At 44.9% G+C, this 23,485-nt stretch overlaps 2 protein-coding genes across 9 annotated transcripts in view; both read right to left on the bottom strand.

Annotated features, from left to right (window-relative positions):
* The window catches only part of DNAH10 (dynein axonemal heavy chain 10), a 172,308-nt gene extending 166,984 nt beyond the window's left edge, over nucleotides 1-5,324 (bottom strand). For all 7 annotated transcript variants that reach the window (XM_055237938.1, XM_063614577.1, XM_063614581.1 and 4 more), the window contains exon 1: nucleotides 5,021-5,324. In XM_055237938.1, coding sequence (XP_055093913.1) covers nucleotides 5,021-5,234 — 214 coding nt within the window. In that variant the 5' untranslated portion in view covers nucleotides 5,235-5,324. The remainder of the gene's footprint in view (nucleotides 1-5,020) is intronic.
* A 2,434-nt stretch (nucleotides 5,325-7,758) lies between these two features.
* Nucleotides 7,759-23,485, bottom strand: part of ATP6V0A2 (ATPase H+ transporting V0 subunit a2) — a 50,032-nt gene continuing 34,305 nt past the window's right edge. The window contains exons 14-20 of one of the 2 annotated variants that reach the window (XM_055237975.2): nucleotides 21,258-21,376; nucleotides 20,200-20,410; nucleotides 17,740-17,859; nucleotides 16,563-16,682; nucleotides 13,077-13,194; nucleotides 10,606-10,777; nucleotides 7,759-9,656 (exon numbers count right to left, since the gene is read on the bottom strand). In XM_055237975.2, coding sequence (XP_055093950.1) covers nucleotides 9,551-9,656; nucleotides 10,606-10,777; nucleotides 13,077-13,194; nucleotides 16,563-16,682; nucleotides 17,740-17,859; nucleotides 20,200-20,410; nucleotides 21,258-21,376 — 966 coding nt within the window. In that variant the 3' untranslated portion in view covers nucleotides 7,759-9,550. The remainder of the gene's footprint in view (nucleotides 9,657-10,605; nucleotides 10,778-13,076; nucleotides 13,195-16,562; nucleotides 16,683-17,739; nucleotides 17,860-20,199; nucleotides 20,411-21,257; nucleotides 21,377-23,485) is intronic. The other variant, XM_055237976.2, reaches the window with a different exon arrangement.

Genomic DNA, 23,485 nt, shown 5'->3' with positions numbered 1-23,485 from the left:
TAGAGAATGGATGAGTAGAATATGGTACATCTATGTATTTAAAATCTATCAAGCTAGGTAGAATTGTAGGTATTGACATGAAAAAATAACCAAGATGTTGTGGAGGGAGAAGTCACAAAATAATATGTGTATATAGTATGATATTTATAGTTTTAGGAACTCTATATATCCATATTTTATCATCATAGAGAGAAATATAGATTGTAGATAGAACAAGGATAGACAGATATAGATGACAAGCAGGTAGGTAGGTAGGTAGGCTGATTAATTGATCTCAACAGCCCTGACCTTATGCCTAGACAGACAGAGATAGACAGACAGACAGACAGATAAACAGACGTGTAGGTAGGTAGGTAGGTAGGTAGGTAGGTAGATAAGATAGATAGATAGATAGACAGACAGATAGATAGATGTATAGATAGAGATAGATGTATAGGTAGGTAGGTAGATAAATTGGTAGATAATTGATAGATGGATAGATGATAGGTAAATGATAGGTAGACAGACATACAGATAGATTAGTCAGTTGGTAGACAGATAATACACAGAGAGATAGATGTATAGGTAATTAGGTAGGTAGACAGGAGACAGAGATAGATGTATAGGTAGGTAGGTAGACAGGAGATAGATAGATAGATAGATAGATAGATAGATAGATAGATAGATAGATGTATAGGTAGGTAGTTAGATAGATAGATAGATAGATGTATAGATAGAGATAAATGTATAGGTAGGGAGGTAGATAGGTAGGTAGATGTATAGAGATAGATAGATAGATGTATAGGTAGGTAGGTAGATAGATTGGTAAATAATTGATAGATGGATAGATGATAGGTGAGTGATAGGTAGATAGACACACAGATAGATTGGTCAGTTGGTAGATAGATAATAGAGAGAGACAGATGTATAGGTAATTAGGTAGGTAGACAGGAGAGAGAGAGAGACAGATGTATATGTAGGTAGGTAGACAGGAAAGAGAGAGAGATAGACGTATAGGTAGGTAGGTAGACAGGAGATAGATAGACATATAGATAGATAGATAGATAGATAGATAGATAGATAGATAGATGTATAGATAGAGGTATAGATAGATAGATGTATAGATAGATAGATAGATAGATAGATAGATAGAGATGTATAGATAGAGGTATAGATAGATGTATAGATAGATAGATAGATAGATAGATAGATAGATAGATAGATAGATAGAGGTATAGATAGATGTATAGATAGATAGATAGATAGAGGTATAGATAGATGTATAGATAGATAGATAGATGTATAGATAGAAAGAGATAGATGTATAGGTAGGTAGGTAGGTAGATAAATTGGTAGATAATTAATAGATGGATAGATGATAGGTAAATGATAGGTAGACAGACATACAGATAGATTGGTCAGTTGGTAGATAGATAATACACAGAGAGATAGATGTATAGGTAATTAGGTAGGTAGACAGGAGACAGAGATAGATGTATAGGTAGGTAGGTAGACAGGATATAGATAGAGGTATAGATAGATAGATAGATGTATAGGTAGGTAGATAGATAGATAGATAGATAGATAGATAGATAGATACACACATACATACATACATACATAGATGTATAGATAGAGATGTATAGGTAGGGAGGTAGATAGGTAGGTGTATAGAGATAGATAGATGTATAGGTAGGTAGGTAGATAGATTGGTAGATAATTGATAGATGGATAGATGATAGGTGAGTGATAGGTAGATAGACACACACAAAGATTGGTCAGTTGGTAGATAATAGAGAGAGATAGATGTATAGGTAATTAGGTAGACAGGAGAGAGAGAGATAGACGTATAGGTAGGTAGGGAGACAGGAGATAGATAGACATATAGATAGATAGATAGATAGATAGATAGATAGATAGATAGATAGATAGATAGTAGATGTATAGATAGAGGTATAGATAGATAGATGTATAGATAGATAGATAGATAGATAGATAGATAGATAGATAGATAGATAGACAGATAGATAGGAAGGTAGGGAGACAGATCAGTCGGTTGGTAGATGATTGACTGATTGACTGATAATTTGACAAAAGAGCCAACCAGAAACACACCAAACTAATAATAGTGGTTACCCCTAGGAATAAGAGCAGGACTGGAGCTTAAGAGATGGAGAAGCGTTGCTTTTTCTTTTTATATGTAATTCTATATTCTGTGAATTCATAAGAGAACATGCGTTCTGGCAGTATTTGTGTAATTTCTTTAAATGTAAGGAAGTTACTAAATGATACGTACAGTATGATTCCATTTTGTTTTTTCCAGAAGGACCACATGTACCTACTGGATCAGTATCTGGGGTATCTGCTGCCCGGAAGGACACCTCGCCTTTCTTACCACCACCTGCCCCAGTATCTTTTTGTCTCCATTCCTATCATTTTTAACCAGGAGCAGAGAGAAATCTTGACCAGGGGAGGGGCAGAAAGAGGAGGAAAAAAAGGAAAGAAGGGACACGCTGGGCTCTCTGCAGGTCCTCTGAACAGAACGGAACCATCTGTCCCCCAAAAATAATCTAGGGAAACTGTTCAAGGGTGTATATGAGCTCATAGGTTTAAAGAGCAGAGAGTGAGTGACAGCGTGTGGAGCTGGGGATGAGGTCTCTTCTCCCCACCTGGCCAGAACCCCCAACATCCGACGCCATCTGGCACCTCCAGAATCAGCAGCTTTGAGAGTTTCCAGAGATAGCATCTTCAGCAAGGAATCCATCAGCTTTTCACCATGAGGTGATAGTGGAGAAGGGATGGGAATGGAAGGGAAGACCAGGGACAGAGACAGCCCAGAAACGAGTCGGGGGCAGGGGTAGGGGAGTTCTGAGCTCCCTTTGGAGGGTCCAGGAATTAACCAGGGGGACCCTCTGAGGTGAGACTGAACTCTGCTTCCACACAGGATGACATGTGGGCTAAGCGCGTGCTAGTAAACACAGCAGACAACAGCCACCCCACCGTTAACAGAGGCCCTTGGAGGGCTTCTGCAAGAAATCCAAGTCACATCCATTGTTTTAGGGTCTTGCTGTAATTTTTTTTAAATGTATACGAAACCCAAGTTCCCGCAATGGTGGTACATGTTAAACGGTCAATCCTGCGAGTGTGTTTTTGGCTTCCACAATTTCACTTGGTGCCAATAAAAGTGCCTACATTCAAGGTCCAGTTATAATCTAATGTCCAGGTCCAAAGGTCTGCCAGGGAGAAAAAAATAATAGGCTGGAAGGTTAAATTCCAAAACGTGATCACGTGGTCCTCTCTCCAGATGGCACAAGGGATTTGTTATTGTTTATTTATGGTTTTGGATTTCTTTATGATGAAGACGTTTTATTATGTGCAAGCAAATAATGAATATTTAAAATAAATGAAGGTGGCCAAGCGCGATGGTTCACACCTGTAATCCCAGCACTTTGGGAGGCCGAGGTGGGCAGATCACCTTAGGTCAGGAGTTCAAGAGCAGCCCGGCCAACATGGTGAAACCCTGTCTCTACTAAAAATACAAAAATTAGCCGGGCATGGTGGTGGGTGCCTGTAGTCCCAGCTACTTGGCAGGCTGAGGCAGGAGAATTGCTTGAACCAGGGAGGTGGAGGTTGCAGTGAGCCGAGATTGCACCACTGCACTCCAGCCTTGGCGACAGAGCTAGACTTGTCTCAAAAAAAAAAAAAAAGAAAAGAAGTGGCCAGGTGCCAGGTGGCTCACACCTGGAATCCCAGCACTTTGGGAGGCTGGGGCAGGAGGATCATTTGACCTCAGTAGTTTGAGACCGCCCTGGGCAGCATGGTGAAACCTGTCTCTACCAAAAATATAAAAATTAGCCAGGCATGGTGACACATACCTGTAGTCCCAGCTACTCAGGAGGCTGAGGTGGGAGAATCACTTTAGCCCTGGAGGCAGAGGTTGCAGTGAGCCAAGATCGCACCACTGCAGTCCAGCCTGGGTGACAGAGTGAGACCCTATCTCAAAAAAAAAAAAAAAAAAAAAAAAAAAAAAGGTTAAAAAATAAAATAAATGAATGTGCCTGGTACCTTTAAAAAAAAAAATCAAACGTTTGCCGGCCCTGCCACCTGAACCCAGTGAGACGCCCTGCAACGGATCCCCAAGTCCTTAAGGGGCTAGAAAAGTAGCCCAGGAGACTGGACAGCCAGGCAGGAGGTCCCGGCAGCTGTGCTCCGGCTGCTGCTCCTGCGAGGAGGCGGCTTTCGAGGTCCCAGTCTCCTTCTAGCTGTTTCTGAAGAAAGTTGTCCTGCCTCCTTCTCTCACCTGTGCTGGCCCCTCCCTGCCCTCTCAGTGTCCCTGGGCCTATCAGAGAGTAGGTGGGGCTGGGAATCCGCCTCCACAGAGGGTTCTGGGACCCTGGTCACTGTCTTTTTGTATTTGCGATGCTAATTTGTTCAACATAAACATTTAAAGTCTACTGTAGTTTTGAAACTTTGTCTTAGCCTTACTTTACTTTTTAGGATATGAGGAGCCTCCAGAAGTAGAAAGGGATGCTCTTCGGACCATCCGTGAGACCCTGCGACCGTCAAGGAGAGTGACAGTGACCTGGGTCCCTGCCACACCTGAGCATGGCTCTACCCAGCCGTTCGGATTATTGCACAGTGGATCTTGACTGCCCGTGGGCCTTGGGCAGGTTACTTAACCCCCTCCGTGCCAGTTTGCTGATCTGTAAAATGGGGATGAGGATACACCCGCCTCGTAGGGTTAAGCAGTTGATACAAGCGTTGGAATCGCACCTGGTACGGGGTGCGGGCTAAGTCAGTGTTTGCTGTGATTTTTCAATCAAGGTCTGACTTTCAAGTGGGCTGTGGGCCCAGGAGGGCAGAGACGGCTGTGATTGCTGGGTTCGCCCGGGGCCTGCACGTGGCGGGCGGCAGCGTTTATGGACAGCACCTGAGGCCGGGGCCGCACGATGGGCAGGCTCTAGCAGCCCCCACGCCGGCCGAAGAGGCCGGGGCGGGCAGGAGGGAAGCCCGGGGAAGGGAGCGGCGCGTCGAGGCTCACCAATCTCCACCTCCACCTCCTCCGGCGCCATCGTGCGGTAGATGAAGAGCGCCGAGGGGCCCTCCTCCTCGCTCGCCTGGTTGAGGAAGTGCAAGATGAGGTCCTCGCCCTGGCCGTCGTCGCGGTTGAGCAGGTCCTCGAAAAGCTGGGGGTCGGTGATGCCGAAAGCCGCATACACGCGGTCGCGCATCCACAGCACCCGCAGGTCGTCCATGGCGCCGCGCAGGGCAGAGGGAGCCGGGCGCAGGGCGGGCGTCCGTGGCAACGGCGGCCCTAGCAATGGGCGCCCTGGCAACGGCCACAGCCTGCCCCGCCGACGGCGCCGGCGCTGGGGGCTGCAAGCTCGGCAGTGCCCCGCGCCCGGCCCCTCGATCCCCGAACCCGCGCGCCGCAGCCCGCGCCCCGGCCCCGAGATCTCGGAGGCGCGCACCAGGCCCCTGGGCTGCCGAGGTAGGCTGGTTGCTCCCTGGTGCCGGCAGCGCGCACGCCCCTGGATGCGGAGCGGGACCCTCGCCGCCAGGAGCCGCCCTCGGGCCGCTGCAGCCGAGGGTGCGACCTCACCCCACGCCGACCGGTCTGGAAGCAGCCTGCCCACCTTGCAGATGAAGCTGGGGCTAGAGAGGTGGCGAGACGAAGGTCACAGCACCTCGGCGGTGGCAGAGGCAGGATTAGAGGCCAGACAGAAGGATACGGCCTCAGCCCTCAGCCACGTGGGTCGAAGGCCAGCGGAGGAGGAAATAAGCCGAGAAAGCACGAGTTCCTCGTGGCCTACGAAATCAGGGAAGAAGGAGCAGAGTTCTTTGGCTTTCTTGCCAAACCAGAGCATAATAAAGCGAAACACCCACGTTTAAAAATATAGATATATTTATTTGTCATTAGCAAAAGTGGTTCAATACTGATAGAAGATGCAAATTTGTCCTTTCATGCATTTGTGGAGCAAAGTACTAACTTGTTCACTGTCATTTCCCCTCACAAGGAGTTGAGCCCCTAGATGACTCAGGCTAACCCTAAGAACCTACCTAGCTAGCCTTCTTAGATACTCCCATCAAAGAACAGGTGGCTTGTACTAAGTATTTCTGAAAATTCTAAACCAAATCAGCAAAAATGGCCTGACTGTGGGAAGACTGTTTGTCCAAACTGCCTTATTCCCATCATCTTGATTTGAGAGCTTCATAATAACCTTCCTGGATATATTCCCTGTGGCACGCAAGCAAAACCTGGCTTTACGTCTTTAACAGAGGAATTTATTGTTTTAAATGCAGACTGCAGAATAGGTGTAGAAGTTGTTTTTTGTTTTTCTTTTCCAAAATGTGTCAGGCTCTAAAACGTCTGAATATGTAATTCATGTACATCGTAAGGCTGACCTATGCTACAGGTATTCTGTGCCTTATTAAACAACTGCAGAGGGCCAGGCACGGTGGCTCACGCCTGTAATCCTAGCACTTTGGGAGGCCAAGGTGGGTAGGTCACCTGAGGTCAGGAGTTTGAGACCAGCCTGGCCAATATGGTGAAACCCCATCTCTACTAAAAATACAAAAATTAGCCAGGCACTGTGGCAGGCGCCTGTCATCCCAGCTACTCAGGAGGTTAAGGCAGGAGAATTGCTTAAGCCTGGGAGGCAGAGGTTGCAGTGAGCCGAGATTGCACCACTGCACTTCAGCCTGGGTGACAGAGTGAGACACCGTCTCAAAAAAAATAAAATAAAATAATTTTTAAATAAACAACTACTGAGGGGATGCTGACACCAGAATGTTGTTATAAAATATCCATTCCAGAAACAGAAACAGAGCAGCATTCAGCGAAAGAGGAGTTCCAAGTCCTTTTGCTGCTAGAAAGTCTGCAGGGCTCACCCAGATCCTATCAGACAGAACACCCTTTGCACTCCTTAACTGACCACCGCAATTGCAGTCTCCAGCCCAGCAAGTTGAATCAAAGTCTAGTTTACTGAAGAAATCCCTTGGGTTTTAAGATTCTGTTAACACATGGTAATAAACATCTAAATAAAAAGTGAAAAATGTCATGTCGTGACATTTATCTTTAGGAAAATAAACAGATATTCAGTATCATCCACACAACTTGCCATCTGTGTTCTGGATCTCTGCTATCAAGGGAATGAAGTATGTTTTAAAAACTGGATACATAATAGGTTCTAGCAAAAGGCTTAAAAACAAGCAAAACTGAGCGACAACTCTGGTAACATGACACTGGAGCCCATTGCTTTATAGAGAAACAAATTCCCCTGGCACCTATAAGACACTATTATCAAACTACATTTCCAGAGAGCGCTTTCCCGGAGTTAGGATTCTGAATTCGCTTTTCATATAATGACATTCTACATAAATACTACATAGATTTCAACAGAGAAATGACTGCATCCTCTACTCTATAGCCTGAGAAGAGGTGTTAATTAGAAAGAGTTAAAAAAGTGGTCCCCCATGGGAATTACTAGTGGGGAGCAGTAAACAATTCCCTCGAATATTGTGTCCCTTATTTACCAATCAGCTAACAGTGCCCTGAAGTCTTGGGCTTCCTAGGGATGAAGTAGTTACTATTGTTTTTATGACAGATCCCTGGAGCAAAGTAACACAAATGTCCCCTTGTGGAAGCATCAGCTCTAGGTGAAAGCAACTCTGAGACCTGACCAGCACTGCTGGGATGTCATAGTCACCCAACACAAGTGCCCGACATGACACCTTTCTAGGGAAGCATAACTTTGAGAGCAGAATCATTTTCAAGCATTTCATCGGCATCATTTGATAATTTAATATGAGGGACAAAAAGCAGTAAGTCCAAACTGGCCTTGGGTAACATCAAGTAGCACACAGAATCTGTACTGTAATCAAAAGGGTTTAATTTTAGGTCACGGCTATGTCAACCTCATGCCTTGAAATCAGCTGCACAGCCACGTTAAACTCAGCACCTCCAGACTCTCAGCTTGTAACAGAAGTGCCAAGCTCTCTACCTCAAAACAGGATAGAGGAGGATGGGGGCAAATAGGCTTTTAATGTGTATCACTCACAATGTCAAGAAGGTGAAAAAAAGTCAGGTTTCTTTTTGAAAATAATTATCTAAAATCAAACTAAAATATGAAAAATTAACCTAATTTGCAAGAATACAGATCAAAATGTTCAACAGGACTGACTCAAGTTCACAAAAAACTAAATGTCAAGTAAACAGATGAATTTAAACTAAAGATTATAAAATAACGGCTATTAAGAAATAGTTTTCAACTGATCTAAACAGTGTTTGAAGGTTTAAATTAACTCTAAATACTTTTATCAGAACTTTAGCTAGAAACAGTCTGAAAGTAAAAAAATTATCATTAGATTGTTCTCAAGGATAAGTGCAATCTCTTCATGGTAAAATATCTTCATTTATATTTTGTTATAAAAATATACAAAATACTACTTTTTACCTTTCCTTCACTCAGTATAAACCCTTCTGGTTCAGTGACATCAGCCAAGCTGTCACTAAATTCAAATCATGTCCACATTACATTTTCTACAGTCACACTGGGTTTTAAGGCTCAGTATACAATTTATCTTTCCAAACATACAATTATCGTAACTGGTTTTATGTAAGGATAACAGGATAAGGGTCCTTAAAAAAATATACAAGTGGGATAACCATTTGCTGTATGTCATTTTATCCCATTGTCCCCAATTACTAAAACAAGACAAAATTGTAAAAACAATCCTCTACTTGTAATTCTAGGTAGCACAGGATAAAAAATGTTTGCATATTTTGGCCAGGCACAGTGGCTCACGCCTGTAATCCCAGCACTTAGGGAGGCCGAGGCGGGTGGATCACTTGAGGTCAGAAGTTCGAGACCAGCCTGGCCAACATGGTGAAACCCTATCTCTACAAAAATACAAAAAAATTAGCTGGTCATGGTGGCGCATGCCTGCAATCCCAGTTATTCGGGAGGCTGAGACAGGAGAATCACTTGAACCCAGGAGGCGGAAGTTGCAATGAGACAAGATCGTGCCATTGCACTCCAGCCTGTGTGACAGAGCGAGACTTCATCTCAAAAAAAAAAAATTGCATATTTTTAAATCCAGCAGAATAAATGTGAATGTTTTCATTACTCATCATTAAATTTTTTAAAAAACTATCCCTACTTCAGCTGTTGGAAAATATTATCTGGTAACTTCAGGTGACAGATTAACTCTGTTGTTTTTTTTAAATAAAGTTTAAAGGAATCAAGTATCTAACACCATTTTCAATTAGCCATGCAAAATTGGCTTCTCTCCCCCAATCCTGTATTTGAAAAAATAACTTTAACATAACGTTTGGCATTAACTTATATTTGCTCATCATAAAAAACCAAAAGAAATTTTTACACCTCAAATTGGTAAACTTTACAAAATATTTAACATATGAGGAAGAGGTATATCTTACAGAATTATTTGGCTATGTCATAAGGCAGTAATGAAGATGGAATTTTTCCTATCATAAATCTGACATAAGTGAAATTCTATAACATGGTCATTCTCCATATCTGAAAGCTTGTTGGTTACAGCAATATGATCATGCCACGCTGTCGTCGTTATTGAACTTTGATGAAAGTAGACTGAATGAGAAAGGAACAAATTTGGTGCCTGCACCAACGTAGAACTTGTTCTGAAATTCTACCCTAAAAAAAAAAAAAGCCATGTATTAATGGAAGACTATGAAATCACATCCCTTAAAACAACATTTATAAGTTAAAAAAAAAAAACTCCTGTGCTGAAATTGCTTCATTCCAAAACATGTTCTTGGCACAAATATCTTTACTTAGCTAAACACCGCCCCCCACCCACAACCCCGTGCTGGCTTTCCCAGTGTGAACAGAAACTCTGACACATCCGCTGCCTCTCACTGCCCAACACACAAAAAAGCACGTGCACAAGTAACGAGACCCTCTCCTGCCACTTGAGTCACTGGAGGCTCAGAGCAGTAATCCAACCTACACCACAAAACATTAGGAATTACATAAGAAGGATTTATTTTGCAATAAGATAGAGCAACCTGTCAGACCCAAAGTGAATTAGGAGTATGAAACATATGTAAGTATTCTGCAAACTTAAACTTGCTTTTACTTGTCAGCGATAATAGTTCAGAAACAAAATACATTTTTTTTTTTTTTGACACGGAGTTTTGCTCTTGTCCCCCAGGCTGGAGTACAATGGCGTGATCTCAGCTCACTGCAACCCTGCCTGCTGGGTTTAAGTGATTCTCCTGCCTCAGTCTCCCAAGAAGCTGGGATTATAGGCGCACGACACCACACCCAGCTAATTTTTGTATTATTAGTAGAGACAGGGTTTCATCGTGTTGTCCAGGCTGGTCTTGAACTCCTGGCCTCACGTGATCCACCTGCCTTGGCCTCCCAAAGTGCCAGGATTACCAGCATGAGCCACTGCACCCGGCCCAAAATACAATTTTAACTCAGAGGATATGAACGCAGATCCCAATGGTAGGAAGGGAAGAACTGGCCTAAATTCAGCATTAGATTTTGCAGGGGCTGTGTATATTTGGTTGGGCAGGGCGGTGGGGGGTGGGTATGTTTTTTAAATAACAGTTCCAAGGCTAGGTTTCAAACTCACCAGTGGAGGCGTATGGCGTGAAGAAACGCAGAAAGCCCTTCCATGATCAGCAGGATGAAAATGGTCAAAACTGCAAAGAATGCGATAACCGGGAGCAGTACCAAGACGCCATAGGTGGTGTCGACGCGGAGGCCCACGCGCATCAGCATGGCCCACAGGACATCAGACAACTCTGCAAAGGAGTGCAGCCTGCACAGGTCATGCTCACTTATGTACAGTGGGTCCCTCTGTGAGCCACCTGGACTGAGTTTCCCTCTGACAGCTCTGAACTATTATCCCATAAAATAATAGACACAACTGCTTCTCATGTGAAAGCCTGTCAGCTCCGAGACGGTCTCAAACACTAAGGAAGACCCGGTGCTCCAAAAACATCAGAGGCCATCTCCCAAAGGGAAGTCTTGCCCCAGACTAGGTTTGGGTTGTGACCTCCCAAAGCAGCACTAGACCAGGCAGCCAGAAACTGGCTCCCAGGCCTGGTTCTGCCACTGAGGGACCAACTGGATGACCGTGAGTAAAGCACCGACACTCAGTGGCTTCAGTCACCACCTCTGCAAAATGGAGATGAACGCCCACAGGGCCCCTTCAGCCATAAAATTCCAGACCTTTGGCTATGCTTATAAAAACATAAGCATTTTTTTTAACTAAAAAAAAAAAAAAAAGACACCCTCTTGTCCGGTGGTTTCCACAAGCACAGGCAGTGCTTGCTTTGCAAAAAAAGACCTTGCAATCAAAACCATCCGAAGCATCCCTATTAATCCATGGGAAAAAAGGTTTGTTCTGTGGCCTTTAAAATTTTTGTTAAAACATTAAAAACTCTCTTATTGTTGGCTATATTGTTGGCCAACAATAAGAGGGTTTTTTTTTTGTTTTTTTGTTTGGTTTTGTTTGGTTTTGTTTTGTTTTTTGTTTTTTTTTTTTTGAGACAGAGTCTCACTCTGTCACCCAGGCTGGAATGCAGTGGCACGATCTCGGCTTGCTGCAAGCTCTGCCTCCCGGGTTCATGCCATTCTCCTGCCTCAGCCTCCCGAGTAGCTGGGACTACAGGCACCCGCCACCACGCCCAGCTAATTTTTTGTATTTTTAGTAGAGACAGGGTTTCACCGTGTTAGCCAGGATGGTCTCGATCTCCTGACCTCATGATCTGCCCGCCTCGGCCTCCCAAAGTGCTGGGATTACAGGCGTGAGCCACCGCACCCAGCCAATAAGAGAGTTTTTAACGTTTTAACAAAAAATATAGGGAAATGAAAAAATGGTAAATCTATCTTTCAAATGTTAGAAGCACCGAGTATTACAGTCTTTTGTCTGTTATATAAATAAATAAATAAATAAATAAGATAGTTTATTAGGGTAGTTTGAACAGTGCTTGGTTTCTATTGTGTAACTTGGCAAGCTGGATGACCTGATCCAGGGCAAGCATCTTTCCTAATACTTGCCAAATTGTCCTACGCTTTTTTTTTTTTTAACTTTTTTTTTTTTTGAGACAGAGTCTCGCTCTGTCACCCGGGCTGGAATGCAGTGACGTGATCTCAGCTCACTGCAACCTCCGCCTCCTAAGTTCAATCAATTCTCCTGCCTCAGCCTCCCAAGTAGCTGGGACTACAGGCACCCATCACCACGCCCAGCTAATTTTTGTATTTTTAGTAGAGATGGGGTTTTGCCATGCTGGTCAGGCTGGTCTCAAACTCCTGACCTCAGGTGATCCACCTGCCTTGGCCTCCCAAAGTGCTGGGATTACAGGTGTGAGCCACTGCGCCTGGCCTGTCCTATTCTTTTCTACGTTTGAACCCACTTGCAACACTGTATCCTTTGCACCTTCAACATCCTGAAACATTGCCGAGCACCAGTGGTGGGTTATCGGCATCTTCATCACAACACCTGCCGCACGTAGGTTGGTAAATGCACCTGCACCTACCTGCACAGCTAGGTACTGTGGTGACTGAAATGGGAACCACGCTGCTGGGGAACAGGTGTTAACTACACTGTGGAAACTAACATGTGTGCATTATTGGAACTGTGCAAAGGGAGGACTCCTGTGATCAAGGCTACCCATGAGTGCTGTGGCAGGACTTGCTTGAAATAAACAGATATTCACACTTGGTAAGGCAGCACTAAATAAAATAACTACTAACAGAAACAGTAATGGCAACAGTAGCAAGTGCTTACACCAGAGGCTCCCGAGCCGTCTCAGTTCTCAAAGCCCCTTGTGTCTCACTGATTTTTTTTTTTTAAATTGGGCTGCCTCTGAAGCCAGACCAGCCTCGAGAGACTCTCTCTGTGATTTTTCCACAGCACCCCTCAGCCAAAAGAAATAGCCAAGAGAGCTGTGTATTAAGTAGTCAATAACGTAAGTTCACATGGCAGCTGCAAGATGGTGCTATGACTATTAGTTACAAAGTTAAAATATCCCACAGTGCCCGGAGTCTGCTGGCACTACAGGGCGTTGGGAACTGCAGGTCTAAGCAGGAACTTACGTGCGTGAGCCAGGCTGAGCGCCCAGAGCCTCAGGTAGGAGGCGGTGTTGGAGATGCATCCCAGACAGTACTCGATGGAATGGATTACTTGGGTCATTAGTATTTCTCCAAAATTAAACTGAGAGAGATCATACAACATATGTTAAGAGTCATGATGTTACATGTGTACTTCTACATGCCAAGTGGGTTCCACTTCAAGGATTACAATGAAAGAGCTGCCGGCTGGAGGCTGGTGAGAACACGCTAGATTGTGAGGAACAGAAACCCAAGACGTATTCTGTTCACCATGCTGCCACTACCCAGCTCCATGACCAGACTTTACCACCCCTAATCCCCACCTTCATCAGCCCCACTCCCACCCCATGCCTCAGACTCCCCCGTGTAAATGAAGAGGGTAGACCAGAGGAACTGCCATGGCCACAGCTGCTACGCCAACGGGATTCCGGGGCAGGTCTCAGTAATTATGAAACATCTACTGATAAAATAGGTATTCACCAACTGCAAGAGTAGAAGGCGATTCACTAGATGTGAGCATTCTAAGTAGAGCCAACCAGGGAAAACTATGCAAGGGGTCCTTGACAGGGAAAGGGCTGCAAAACACCAGGCAAGGTGACTCTCATGCGCTTTCCAGCTCTGCTTTTGTTTCTCTATGATCCTAGAACTTAATTATTAATTATCCCAAATTAAAACACGAAATTACATAATAATTACAAAATGCTGATTATAAGACATTTTGTTTGGTCCTCACTAAATGGCCAAAATAAAGTTTCCATGAAAAGAAAGGAGGCCGTGCTCTGCTGTCTTCCTGGGACTGCACCTCTGTTCTTTGCGGGGAGCCACTACTTCCCTGTCCAGCCTTGTACCCCCAACCACAGTGGCTCTGAATTATGTTCCCAAAAGTCTTATGCTGAAGCCCTAACTGCAATGTGACTGTATTTGAAGACAGAACCTTTGAGGAGGTAATCGAGGTTGAGTGAGGTCAGGAGGTGGGCCCTGACCCACTGTGACTACTGTCTTCTGGGAAGAGCAGGAGAAACAGGGGTGCAGGCACAGAGGAAAGGCCCTGTGCCGACATAGCAAGCTGAGCAGGGAGGCCTCAAGGGAAACAGCCTGCCAGCATCTCAGTTCCGGCCTGCCAGCCTCTGGAGCTGTGAGAAACAAGTCTCTTGTGGACACCACCCAGTCTGTGGTATTTTGTTATGGCAGCCCCAGCAGACTAAGACAGCAGTCACTGGTCCAGGGGACTGAGAACGCAGTCACTGGTAAAGGGGACTGAGGCAGCAGTCACTGGTAAAGGGGACTGAGACAGCAGTCACTGGTAAAGGGGACTGAGACAGCAGTCACTGGTAAAGGGGACTGAGGCAGCGTTTACTGGTAAAGGGGACTAAGGCAGCAGTCACTGGTAAAGGGGACTGTGGGCGGCAAGCCATCCAGATGTCAAGGCAAGAGATGGAGGGCACGAGCTGTTCCAGTATAATAAAATATATAAAACAAGAGTTATACTAGATCTAGATCATAGACATGATTATATATGAATATCATTAATCATTAGTTTGTAGCAATTACTCTTTATTCCAATATTATAAAAATCTTCGCTCTATAATCATAACCTAGGAAAAACCAGGCCATACAGAGATAGGAGCTGAGGGGACATAGTGAGAAGTGACCAGAAGACAAGAGTGCGAGCCTTCTGTTATGCCTGGACAGGGCCACCAGAGGGCTCCTTGGTCTAGCGGTAACGCCAGCATCTGGGAAGATGCCTGTTGCCAAGCGGACCATGGTCTAGCGGTAGCGTCAGTGTCAAGGAAAAACACCCACTACTTAGCGGACTGGGAAAGGGAGGGGAAAGGGAGTCTCCCTTTCCCCGGGGGAGTTTAGAGAAGACTCTACTCCTCCACCTCTTGTGGAGGGCCTGACATCAGTCAGACCCGCCCGCAGTTATCCGGAGGCCTAACGGTCTCCCTGTGATGCTGTGCTTCAGTGGTCATGCTCCTAGTCCGCTTTCGTGTTCCATCCTGTACACCTGGCTCTGCCTTTTAGATAACAGTAGCAAAATTAGTGAAAGTACTAAAAGTCTCTGATATGCAGAAATAATGACGTAAGTGGTCTCTCTCCCTCTCTCTCTCTGCCTTGGCTGCCAGGCAGGGAAGGGCCCCCTGTCCAGTGGACACGTGACCCACATGACCTTACCTATCATTGGAGATGACTTACACTCTTTACCCTGCCCCTTTTGCTTTGTATCCAATAAATAACAGTGCAGCCAGACATTCGGGGCCACTACCGGTCTCCGCATCTTGGTGGCAGTGGTCCCCTGAGCCCAGCTGTCCTTTATCTCTTTGTCTTGTGTCTTTACTTCTACAATCTCTCGTCTCCGCACATGGGAAGAAAAACCCACCAACCCTGTGGGGCTGGTCCCTACAGGGGACTAAGGCAGCGGTCGCTGGTAAAGGGGACTGAGGCAGCAGTCGCTGGTAAAGGGGACTGAGGCAGCGGTCGCTGATAAAGGGGACTGAGGCAGCGGTCGCTGATAAAGGGGACTGAGGCAGCGGTCGCTGGTAAAGGGGACTGAGGCAGCGGTCGCTGATAAAGGGGACTGAGGCAGCGGTCGCTGGTAAAGGGGACTGAGGCAGCGGTCGCTGGTAAAGGGGACTGAGGCAGCGGTCGCTGGTAAAGGGGACTGAGGCAGCGGTCGCTGGTAAAGGGGACTGAGGCAGCGGTCGCTGGTAAAGGGGACTGAGGCAGCGGTCGCTGATAAAGGGGACTGAGGCAGCGGTCGCTGGTAAAGGGGACTGAGGCAGCGGTCGCTGATAAAGGGGACTGAGGCAGCGGTCGCTGGTAAAGGGGACTGAGGCAGCAGACACTGGTCCAGGGACAGCAGGTATTTGGGGATTCTTTCCTAACACTAACAAGCTGGTAAGGGCGCTTTGCTCTCTGATGGAAAGACTGAAAAAATAAGCCCAGGGCAACTTGTTACCATGGTTCTAGCATCATGGGGCCAACTGACTTCACAATATAAAGAAAACTTACAAAGAAAGAAAGCCAACCAAGGCCTCTTGGAATTGGAGACCCAAAAACCGTCATCATCCTGAAACCACCTCTGTCCTGCCATGAGCCAGTAAAAATCCCTTCACAATCAGAAAAAACTGGGTCTCTATTTCTTGCGACTATGGAAAAGTTCTGACTGATCCACGAAACTTCTGAAAGCAACGTTCATGGCACCTTAAGTCACTCCAATCATAACTCTCAACATAACAGCAGAAATCCCACTGGAGAAGTGAGAGGACAAAATGACCCCAACTCATAAAATGCCACCACCTCTATCATCAAACAGCAATTGGAAAGCGCTGGTTTCTCATAGTCGTGGAGGCTGGAAGCCCCATTTTCTTAACCATTTTTTAAGATGATTAAATACTATCTTAACATGATCATCTCTATGGAAGCTTGGTTACTTATCTAAGTTCATCAATAGCAGCCGAAAAGATTTACCTCTTCACACGCCATTTCTCTACATCCATCTTCCACTTGGCGATTTCCCTCTTCTACATCTTGGCTTCCCAGCAATGAAACTTCTTCCTCACTATCTTTCCTTATAAGTGTGTAACCACTCTAACAACCAAAAGAGCACAGAGTCAGTGCCTGTAAAACCACAAGGTTGTGACAAAACCAAACTTGTATAGTTTCTTTGTTTCTCTTAATGATTCAGCTCTTTAGAATAAAAAAGTTCTTTAGGCTAGGCACAGTGGCTCACACCTGTAATCACAACACTTTGGGAAGCCGAGGCAGGTGAATCACCTGAGGTCAGGAGTTCGAGACTGGCCTGTGCAACATGGCAAAACCCCGTCTTTTACTAAAAATACAAAAATTAGCAGGGCATGGTGGTGGGCACCTGTAGTCTCCCTACTTGAGGGCTGAAGCAAGAGAACTGCTTGAACCCAGAAGGCAGAAGTTGCAGTAAGCTGAGATAGTACCACTGCACTCCAGCCTGGACAACAGAGGAAGACTCCAGTCTCAAAAAAAAAAAAAAAAAAAAAAAGAAAAGAAAAAGAAAAGAAAGAAAATCTTAAAGAAGAAGAAATTAAGAAGAATATGGAAAAAGGCATTTTAATTGTGCCCATCTGAACTGAAGGATTGAGTTAAACTCCTAATAAGCTTGTAGTTCATACCAGCAAGGCAGGTCTCCACAGGACCTGGACACAGCAGGCTCTTTCAACATCAATGTTTTATTTACTTATTTATTTTGAGACAGAGTCTTGCTCTGTTGCCCAGGCTGGAGTGCAGTGGCACGATCACAACTCACTGCAAACTCTGCCTCCCAGGCTCAAGCCATCCTCCCACCTCAGCCTCCCGAGTACCTGGGACTAAAGGTGCACACCACCACACCAGCTTATTTTTGTATTCTTGGTAGAGACAGGGTTTTGCCATGTTGCCCAGGCTGGTCTCAAACTCCTGGGCTCAAGTGATCTGCCCGCTTTGGCCTCCCAAAGTGCTGGGATTATAGGTGTGAGCTACCATGCCCAGCCAACATCAATGTTTTAAATAAAGGAAACTTTGGCTTTTAAATCAAGAGACAGGGACCCTCCAGGAGGTGTTTTCTACACCAATCCTTATATAACTGAAAGCAGGCTTTGCTCACAGTTGTAAATGCATCCAAACCCGCACTTACCCGGTTCACTCCGAAGCAACTACGTCCATTGTGAAGCCACAACAAAAACAGTGGCTTTCCCAAGAAAAGGACGGGGACAGACAATGCTGTGACAACCAGCAGCACTCTCTGGACATACTCCTATTAGTGCAGAAGGTGAGAAACCCAATTAAAATGTGAAGGCCTGCCTGCAGAGTCAGCAGCACACGATGAAATCAGGAAAGATCAAACAATGTCTCCACACGAGGAACAGTCAATAAATGCCAGCCAGCTACACTTGCCAGCGGGTTTTCTTCTCCTAAACTCATAGCTGAATTCTAGAACTGATAAATAACATTAATGACCCTGTGGTAAAGTATTATTTTGTTTCAGACCAGCAAGGAAACTTTACAAAAATTCTAAAGAGAGTCAAACTCCAACTAATCATTTTCTGTAAACACTGTAAATGAGAAAGTATAAGCACAAGCAGAATATTTTTTATATTCTTGGTTCTGTTTTCCTGTTATTTGATGATTATAAAGACTGAGGACTATGAGTGTGAAGCAAGTGGATTTACCTCCACACACAGAAAATCGTGGAAGAGAATTCAGAACAAAACCAAAAACACTTCCTTAGAAAAACGAAGATTTATAGTTACTTAAAGCTAAATCAAAAGCAAAACCCACTCGGGCTTACACAGCCACGGCAGGCAGTCTGCATGGCTTTCCAGGGTCTGGACGGGACACTGTGCTGTCCAAGCTTATCACTCTCTATGGTCGCCCCTCATCAAAAACAGGTTCCTCGAGCTCTGTGTGCTACTCAGGCACAAAGCTGTATTATCTATACACTATCAACACGATGAACCTCTTGAAATGCCGAGAAAGGTGGCGGCCACAGGCAGAGCCACATCAGAAGTCCTGGGCTGGAGCCAGGCTGACCTAGGTTAACAGCCTGGCCCTACAGACCGCTGAGTGACCAGGACTGCCCTGAGCCACCAGTTATCACCAGTAACAGGGGATGACACCACCTACCTCCTGGGGCTGTTGTGAGAATTAATAAACACTAAGTAAGGAAAGCACACTCTCAGGTATGTGGCAGGTACTAAAGAAAGGTAGCCGCCCTTCCTTGATCTTTCCGTCCACAGCACCTGTGCCCACTGAACGCCCCTGCATTTATCTGTGGTATCTATGCCATTGTACAAAACTTCAATAAAATAATGATAAAATACAATTCTTAAAAATCATAAACAAGAGAAACAAAAATACAGAAACAAAAAGTTCAAAAAGAACGCAAATATGCATCTCGTCAACAAGGCCAAAGTTCCGTAAGTTGAGCTTCAAATCTGACTTAAAACTTTCCAGCACCCAATAGAATATGAAAAACAAAACCAAATGCTCCATTCACAGATCAACACGATGAAAAACCAAAATACAGCTCAGAAGGAACACAGGCTCTGATACTACTGACTGGGAGGGTTTCCCCAGACGTCCTCACAGACACTGGACACCGTGGTGAGCCGTGTCTGGACCAGCATCCGTGGGCAGGAGGTGCCGTGGCGCTCACAGCAGAAAGACCCTCAATGTAAGGTAGGTAAGAACTATGGCAAATGCTGACATTTACTGAGTAGCTGGGATTGTGCAAGCACGTTCGTACGCACTTTGGACACATGTGCGCTACACTATGAACCAGCTCCTGTTTTTAGTCCCATTTTACAGATGAGGAAACGGAGGCAGAGAGAAGTTACTCATCTGCTCAAAGCTCCATCCTGAGGAAACAGCAGAGCGGGGCCTCCAAGCAGAGCAGTCAGCCCTTAGAGCCCACTGTGACATCACACAAAGGCACAGTGAGAGGAAAGCTCATTTTTTGAAAGGGTCCATGTGCTGTGATCCAGGTGGTCCCTTCTAAATGCAGGAAGGGGACTGGGCAGCCCTCAGGATCCCTCTGGTAATGCATTTTCTTCCCAGCAGTTTTGTTGGTTTTGGTTTTGGTTTGAGACAGGGTCTTGCTCTGTCACCCAGGCTGGAGTGCAGTGGTGCAGTTATGGCTCACTACAGCCTGGACCTCCTGGGCTCAAGCGATCCTCCTGCCTCAGCTTCCCAAGTAGCTCGGACTACAGGTGCAGCCATCATGCCTGACAAATTTTTGTATTTTTTGTAGAGATGAGGTCTTGCTGTGTTGCCCAGGCTGGTCTCGAACTCACGGGCTCAAGCAATCCGCCAGCCTTGGCCTCTTAAAGTGCTGGGATTACAGAAATGAGCCACTGTGCCCAGACTCTTCCTACTCGTTTTGATGGCTACTGAGTGGCAGCGAGTTTGGTCATGCTGCCTGCACACAGCAGTCGAGCTGGACTGGCATCCTCCAGTGATGACACATGCAGAGACAGAAAGGGCCCTCCCAGGCTCCTGGGAGTCCATGGAGATCACCCCAACACTTCTACCGCTCAGAATAAAAGGCTATTGGGAATACTTTCGTTAAGTTCATGAGGGTGGGAAGATGACTCACCTGCCCTGTGTAAAGGCCACTTGTTTTACTGGCTGGGAATAAAAACATGTTAATAAATTCAATCAGAATGCTGGGAGCAACTCTGGAGGTTTCTGCTGAAAAAACCAGCCACTTGTAGAAAATCATAAATATAAGGTATCCAAAGATACAGAGCATGAAGAGAAGTTCTGGGATGGAAACCAGGAAAATGTTGAACTTCTTCCTGAAGTGCCTAGGAAAGAAAAGGAATCAACCAACCCATGAACAAGATCAGCCTAAGTTAAAAAGAGTAAATTAAACTCTCTGCAACTAAACTATAAAGCGAATTTCAGAATAACATCATTTCTCATATGATGACTCCAGATACATCTGAGTGTCCAGATACATCTACGAGGAAGAGATGTGAGGTCAGCCAAAACTACTACAGTTTTTGCAGTCAAATCTCACTCAAACTTTCTTCCTTAGTTCCTTATTCAGAAACATTTCCTTCCTTAAAGTAAGTCTACACAATATTAGTGAATCTGGCTCCAAAATGCTGTGTCTTACATTGTTTTAAGTTTTTCAAGAGTCCAGTTATAGTGACTTAAAGCTACAGCATCAAATTATACAAACTATGTTTAGAGATCAGAATGAACAGGTCTAGTCAGAGAAAAATGACACCATCTCTTACTCTTCATATACTAGCTCTAATAAAGTAAAAACAAAACGATTTTTTATTTGTAAAATAATAAAGGAATATGACAAGCACCCCTTCTGGAAATTGACATGAATGCACAGGTCACATGTCTCCCTCACTTGAATGGAAGCTCCACTGGGGCAATAACTTTTTTCTGCCCTCCTCACTGCTGAACACCTAGTGTCTAGAACAGCACTTGACACTACTATGCGCTCGATAAATATATATTTGCTGAATGAATTGCTGAAACCACAGAAAATCTAAATAACTTCAACAGAATCATGTAAATACAACATCATATTGGCTGCCCCTTACCCAATAAATATAGTCACCAACAAGAAGCAAAATTGAAGAAATGCTAAGTTTGGTTTATAAATATTGCTTAAAACAAATCTGTACTTACAAGTGGTTAAATATTCCCAGAATGACTCCAAAAGTCATGTGAATGACTCCTAAAATCACGGACATTTTCATTTTGAAAGAGTTTAGAAAAGTGAGGCGATTTGTGGCCAAGTTCCAAATCTAAAACCAAACCAAACAAGACAAAACAGAATCTTTAACTTCCTTCAACAGGTGACACTCATGAAAGTTCCTGTCTTAACTTGAAACGTGGCTCTAAGTTTAAGAAGGAAACAACATTCAGGCTTTTCTTTTGATGCTTTCAATCTGAGAACCATTGATTTCCTTAAACCAGGGCCACAGACAGTTACAAAACAATTTTATCAGTGTTAATGTCAAAGGATGCCAGATGGAACCACATAGCGTTTAGGGAGATGTGCCTAGGAAGTCTTGACAAAAGCAAGGCAAGGGAGAGTCACACCCAGCTCAAAGACTGGAAGGGTCAGGATGCTCCCAAGGTCCTGGGTTATGTCCCCTCTACCTGGGCAGGAGACATACAGGTGCTATCACACGTTTACATACATGTGCCATACATGCTCCTGTATGTCTATTTTGTCATAAAGTTTAGCTGTGAATACAATGAAATCAGAAATGCTGCAAGTGGTCAACCCAAGATGTGCCAAGAGGGATTCCAGACCATGGCTGACCTCCCCAGGGTGCCCCAGCCGGTCTGAGTCCCCACAACCTCCCCACTCATTGACTGCTTCTCTTACTATCTGAAAATTAATTCCTACAGCCTGCCCTTCAGGTGGTTTAGGAAAAGGGAAACAGGGTCTATTAAGAGAATTTTTTTTTTTTTTTTGAGGAGTCTCGCTCTGTCACCCAGGCTGGAGTGCAGTGGCACAATCTTGGCTCACTGCAACCTCCACCTCCTGGGTTCAAGCAATTCTCCTGCCTCAGCCTCCTGAGTAGCTGGACCAGCACGCCTGGCTGATTTTTGTATTTTTAGTAGAGACAGGGTTTCGCCATGTTGGCCAGACTGGTCTCAAACTCCTGACCTCAGGTGATCCACCTGCCTCGCCCTCCCAAAGTGCTGAGATTACAGGTGTAAGCCACCACGCCCAACTTTTTTTTTTTTTTTTTAAGATAAGGGGTCTCACTGCCGCCCAGGGGCTAGAGTACAGTGGAGCAATCAGGGCTCACTGCAGCCTTGACCTGGCTCAAGCAATCTTCCCACCTCAGCCTTCCGAGAATCTGGGACCACAGGCACGCACCACCACTCCCGGCTAATTTTAAAATTTCTAGCCTCCCAGTTCCTAGCCCTGAACTATCTCATTTTGCCCTTGCAAAAATACGATTTTAGAATGAGGTATTGAGGGCTGAGAAGTGGGAGGCCAGTCAACTTCGCTGATATATTTATATTATATATACTTTTATATTTATTTTAAAATACATATTTTATATGTATAATGTACACACATTGGTTTACTTTTGAACCAAATTAATGTAATGCCTAGTTTAAAATTAAGTTAAAACAGAAAGACAAAACCATACCCCAATTTTCCCCGATGCCTCCCAAAAAAAAACTCACTCAAACTTTCTTCCTTGGTTCCCTTATTCAGAAACATTTCTTTCCTTAACACAAAGTTACAAGTTATTACTGAATTTGGCTCCAAAATGCTGTATCTTAAAGAAATTGTTGTAGCTGTGTTTCCAAGTTTTCAATTACATTAAGACTTAATGCTACAACATGAAATTATACCAATCATGATTAGAGATAAGAATAAACAGAACACACTAAGAGATACTTCCTCCTTGGAGAGCCCAGGTTAAGGAATGCTAGACTTTTTTTGCCCAGTTTAATGACTGTACACAATTACATCCACAAACCAATTTTGAGATGCTTTCTCAGTCATTCTTTTGATTCTCCAGAAAGACTCCTGACAGCTCAGGAAAACCCCACTCAGCCCTGCGGTCCAGTGCCTCAGCCACCGCCTGCTGAGCCCTCGAAGGGGTTGGGAGTCCTGGCACCCTGGGCTACTTCTCCATTTTCTTTTTTTTTTTTTTTTTTTTTTTGAGACAGTCTCTTGTTCTGTCGCCCAGGCTGGAGTGCAGTGGCACCATCTCGGCTCACTGCAAGCTCCGCCTCCTGGGTTCACGCCATTCTCCTGCCTCAGCCTCCTGAGTAGCTGGGACTACAGGCGCCCGCCACCACGCCCAGCTACTTTTTGTATTTTTAGTAGAGATGGGGTTTCACCGTGTTAGCCAGGATGGTCTCAATCTCCTGACCTC

Source organism: Symphalangus syndactylus, chromosome 13, assembly GCF_028878055.3.
Source record: "Symphalangus syndactylus isolate Jambi chromosome 13, NHGRI_mSymSyn1-v2.1_pri, whole genome shotgun sequence".
Lineage (NCBI taxonomy): Eukaryota > Metazoa > Chordata > Mammalia > Primates > Hylobatidae > Symphalangus > Symphalangus syndactylus.
The sequence above is the reverse complement of the archived record's forward strand: the minus strand, read 5'-3'. Positions and strand labels throughout refer to the sequence as shown.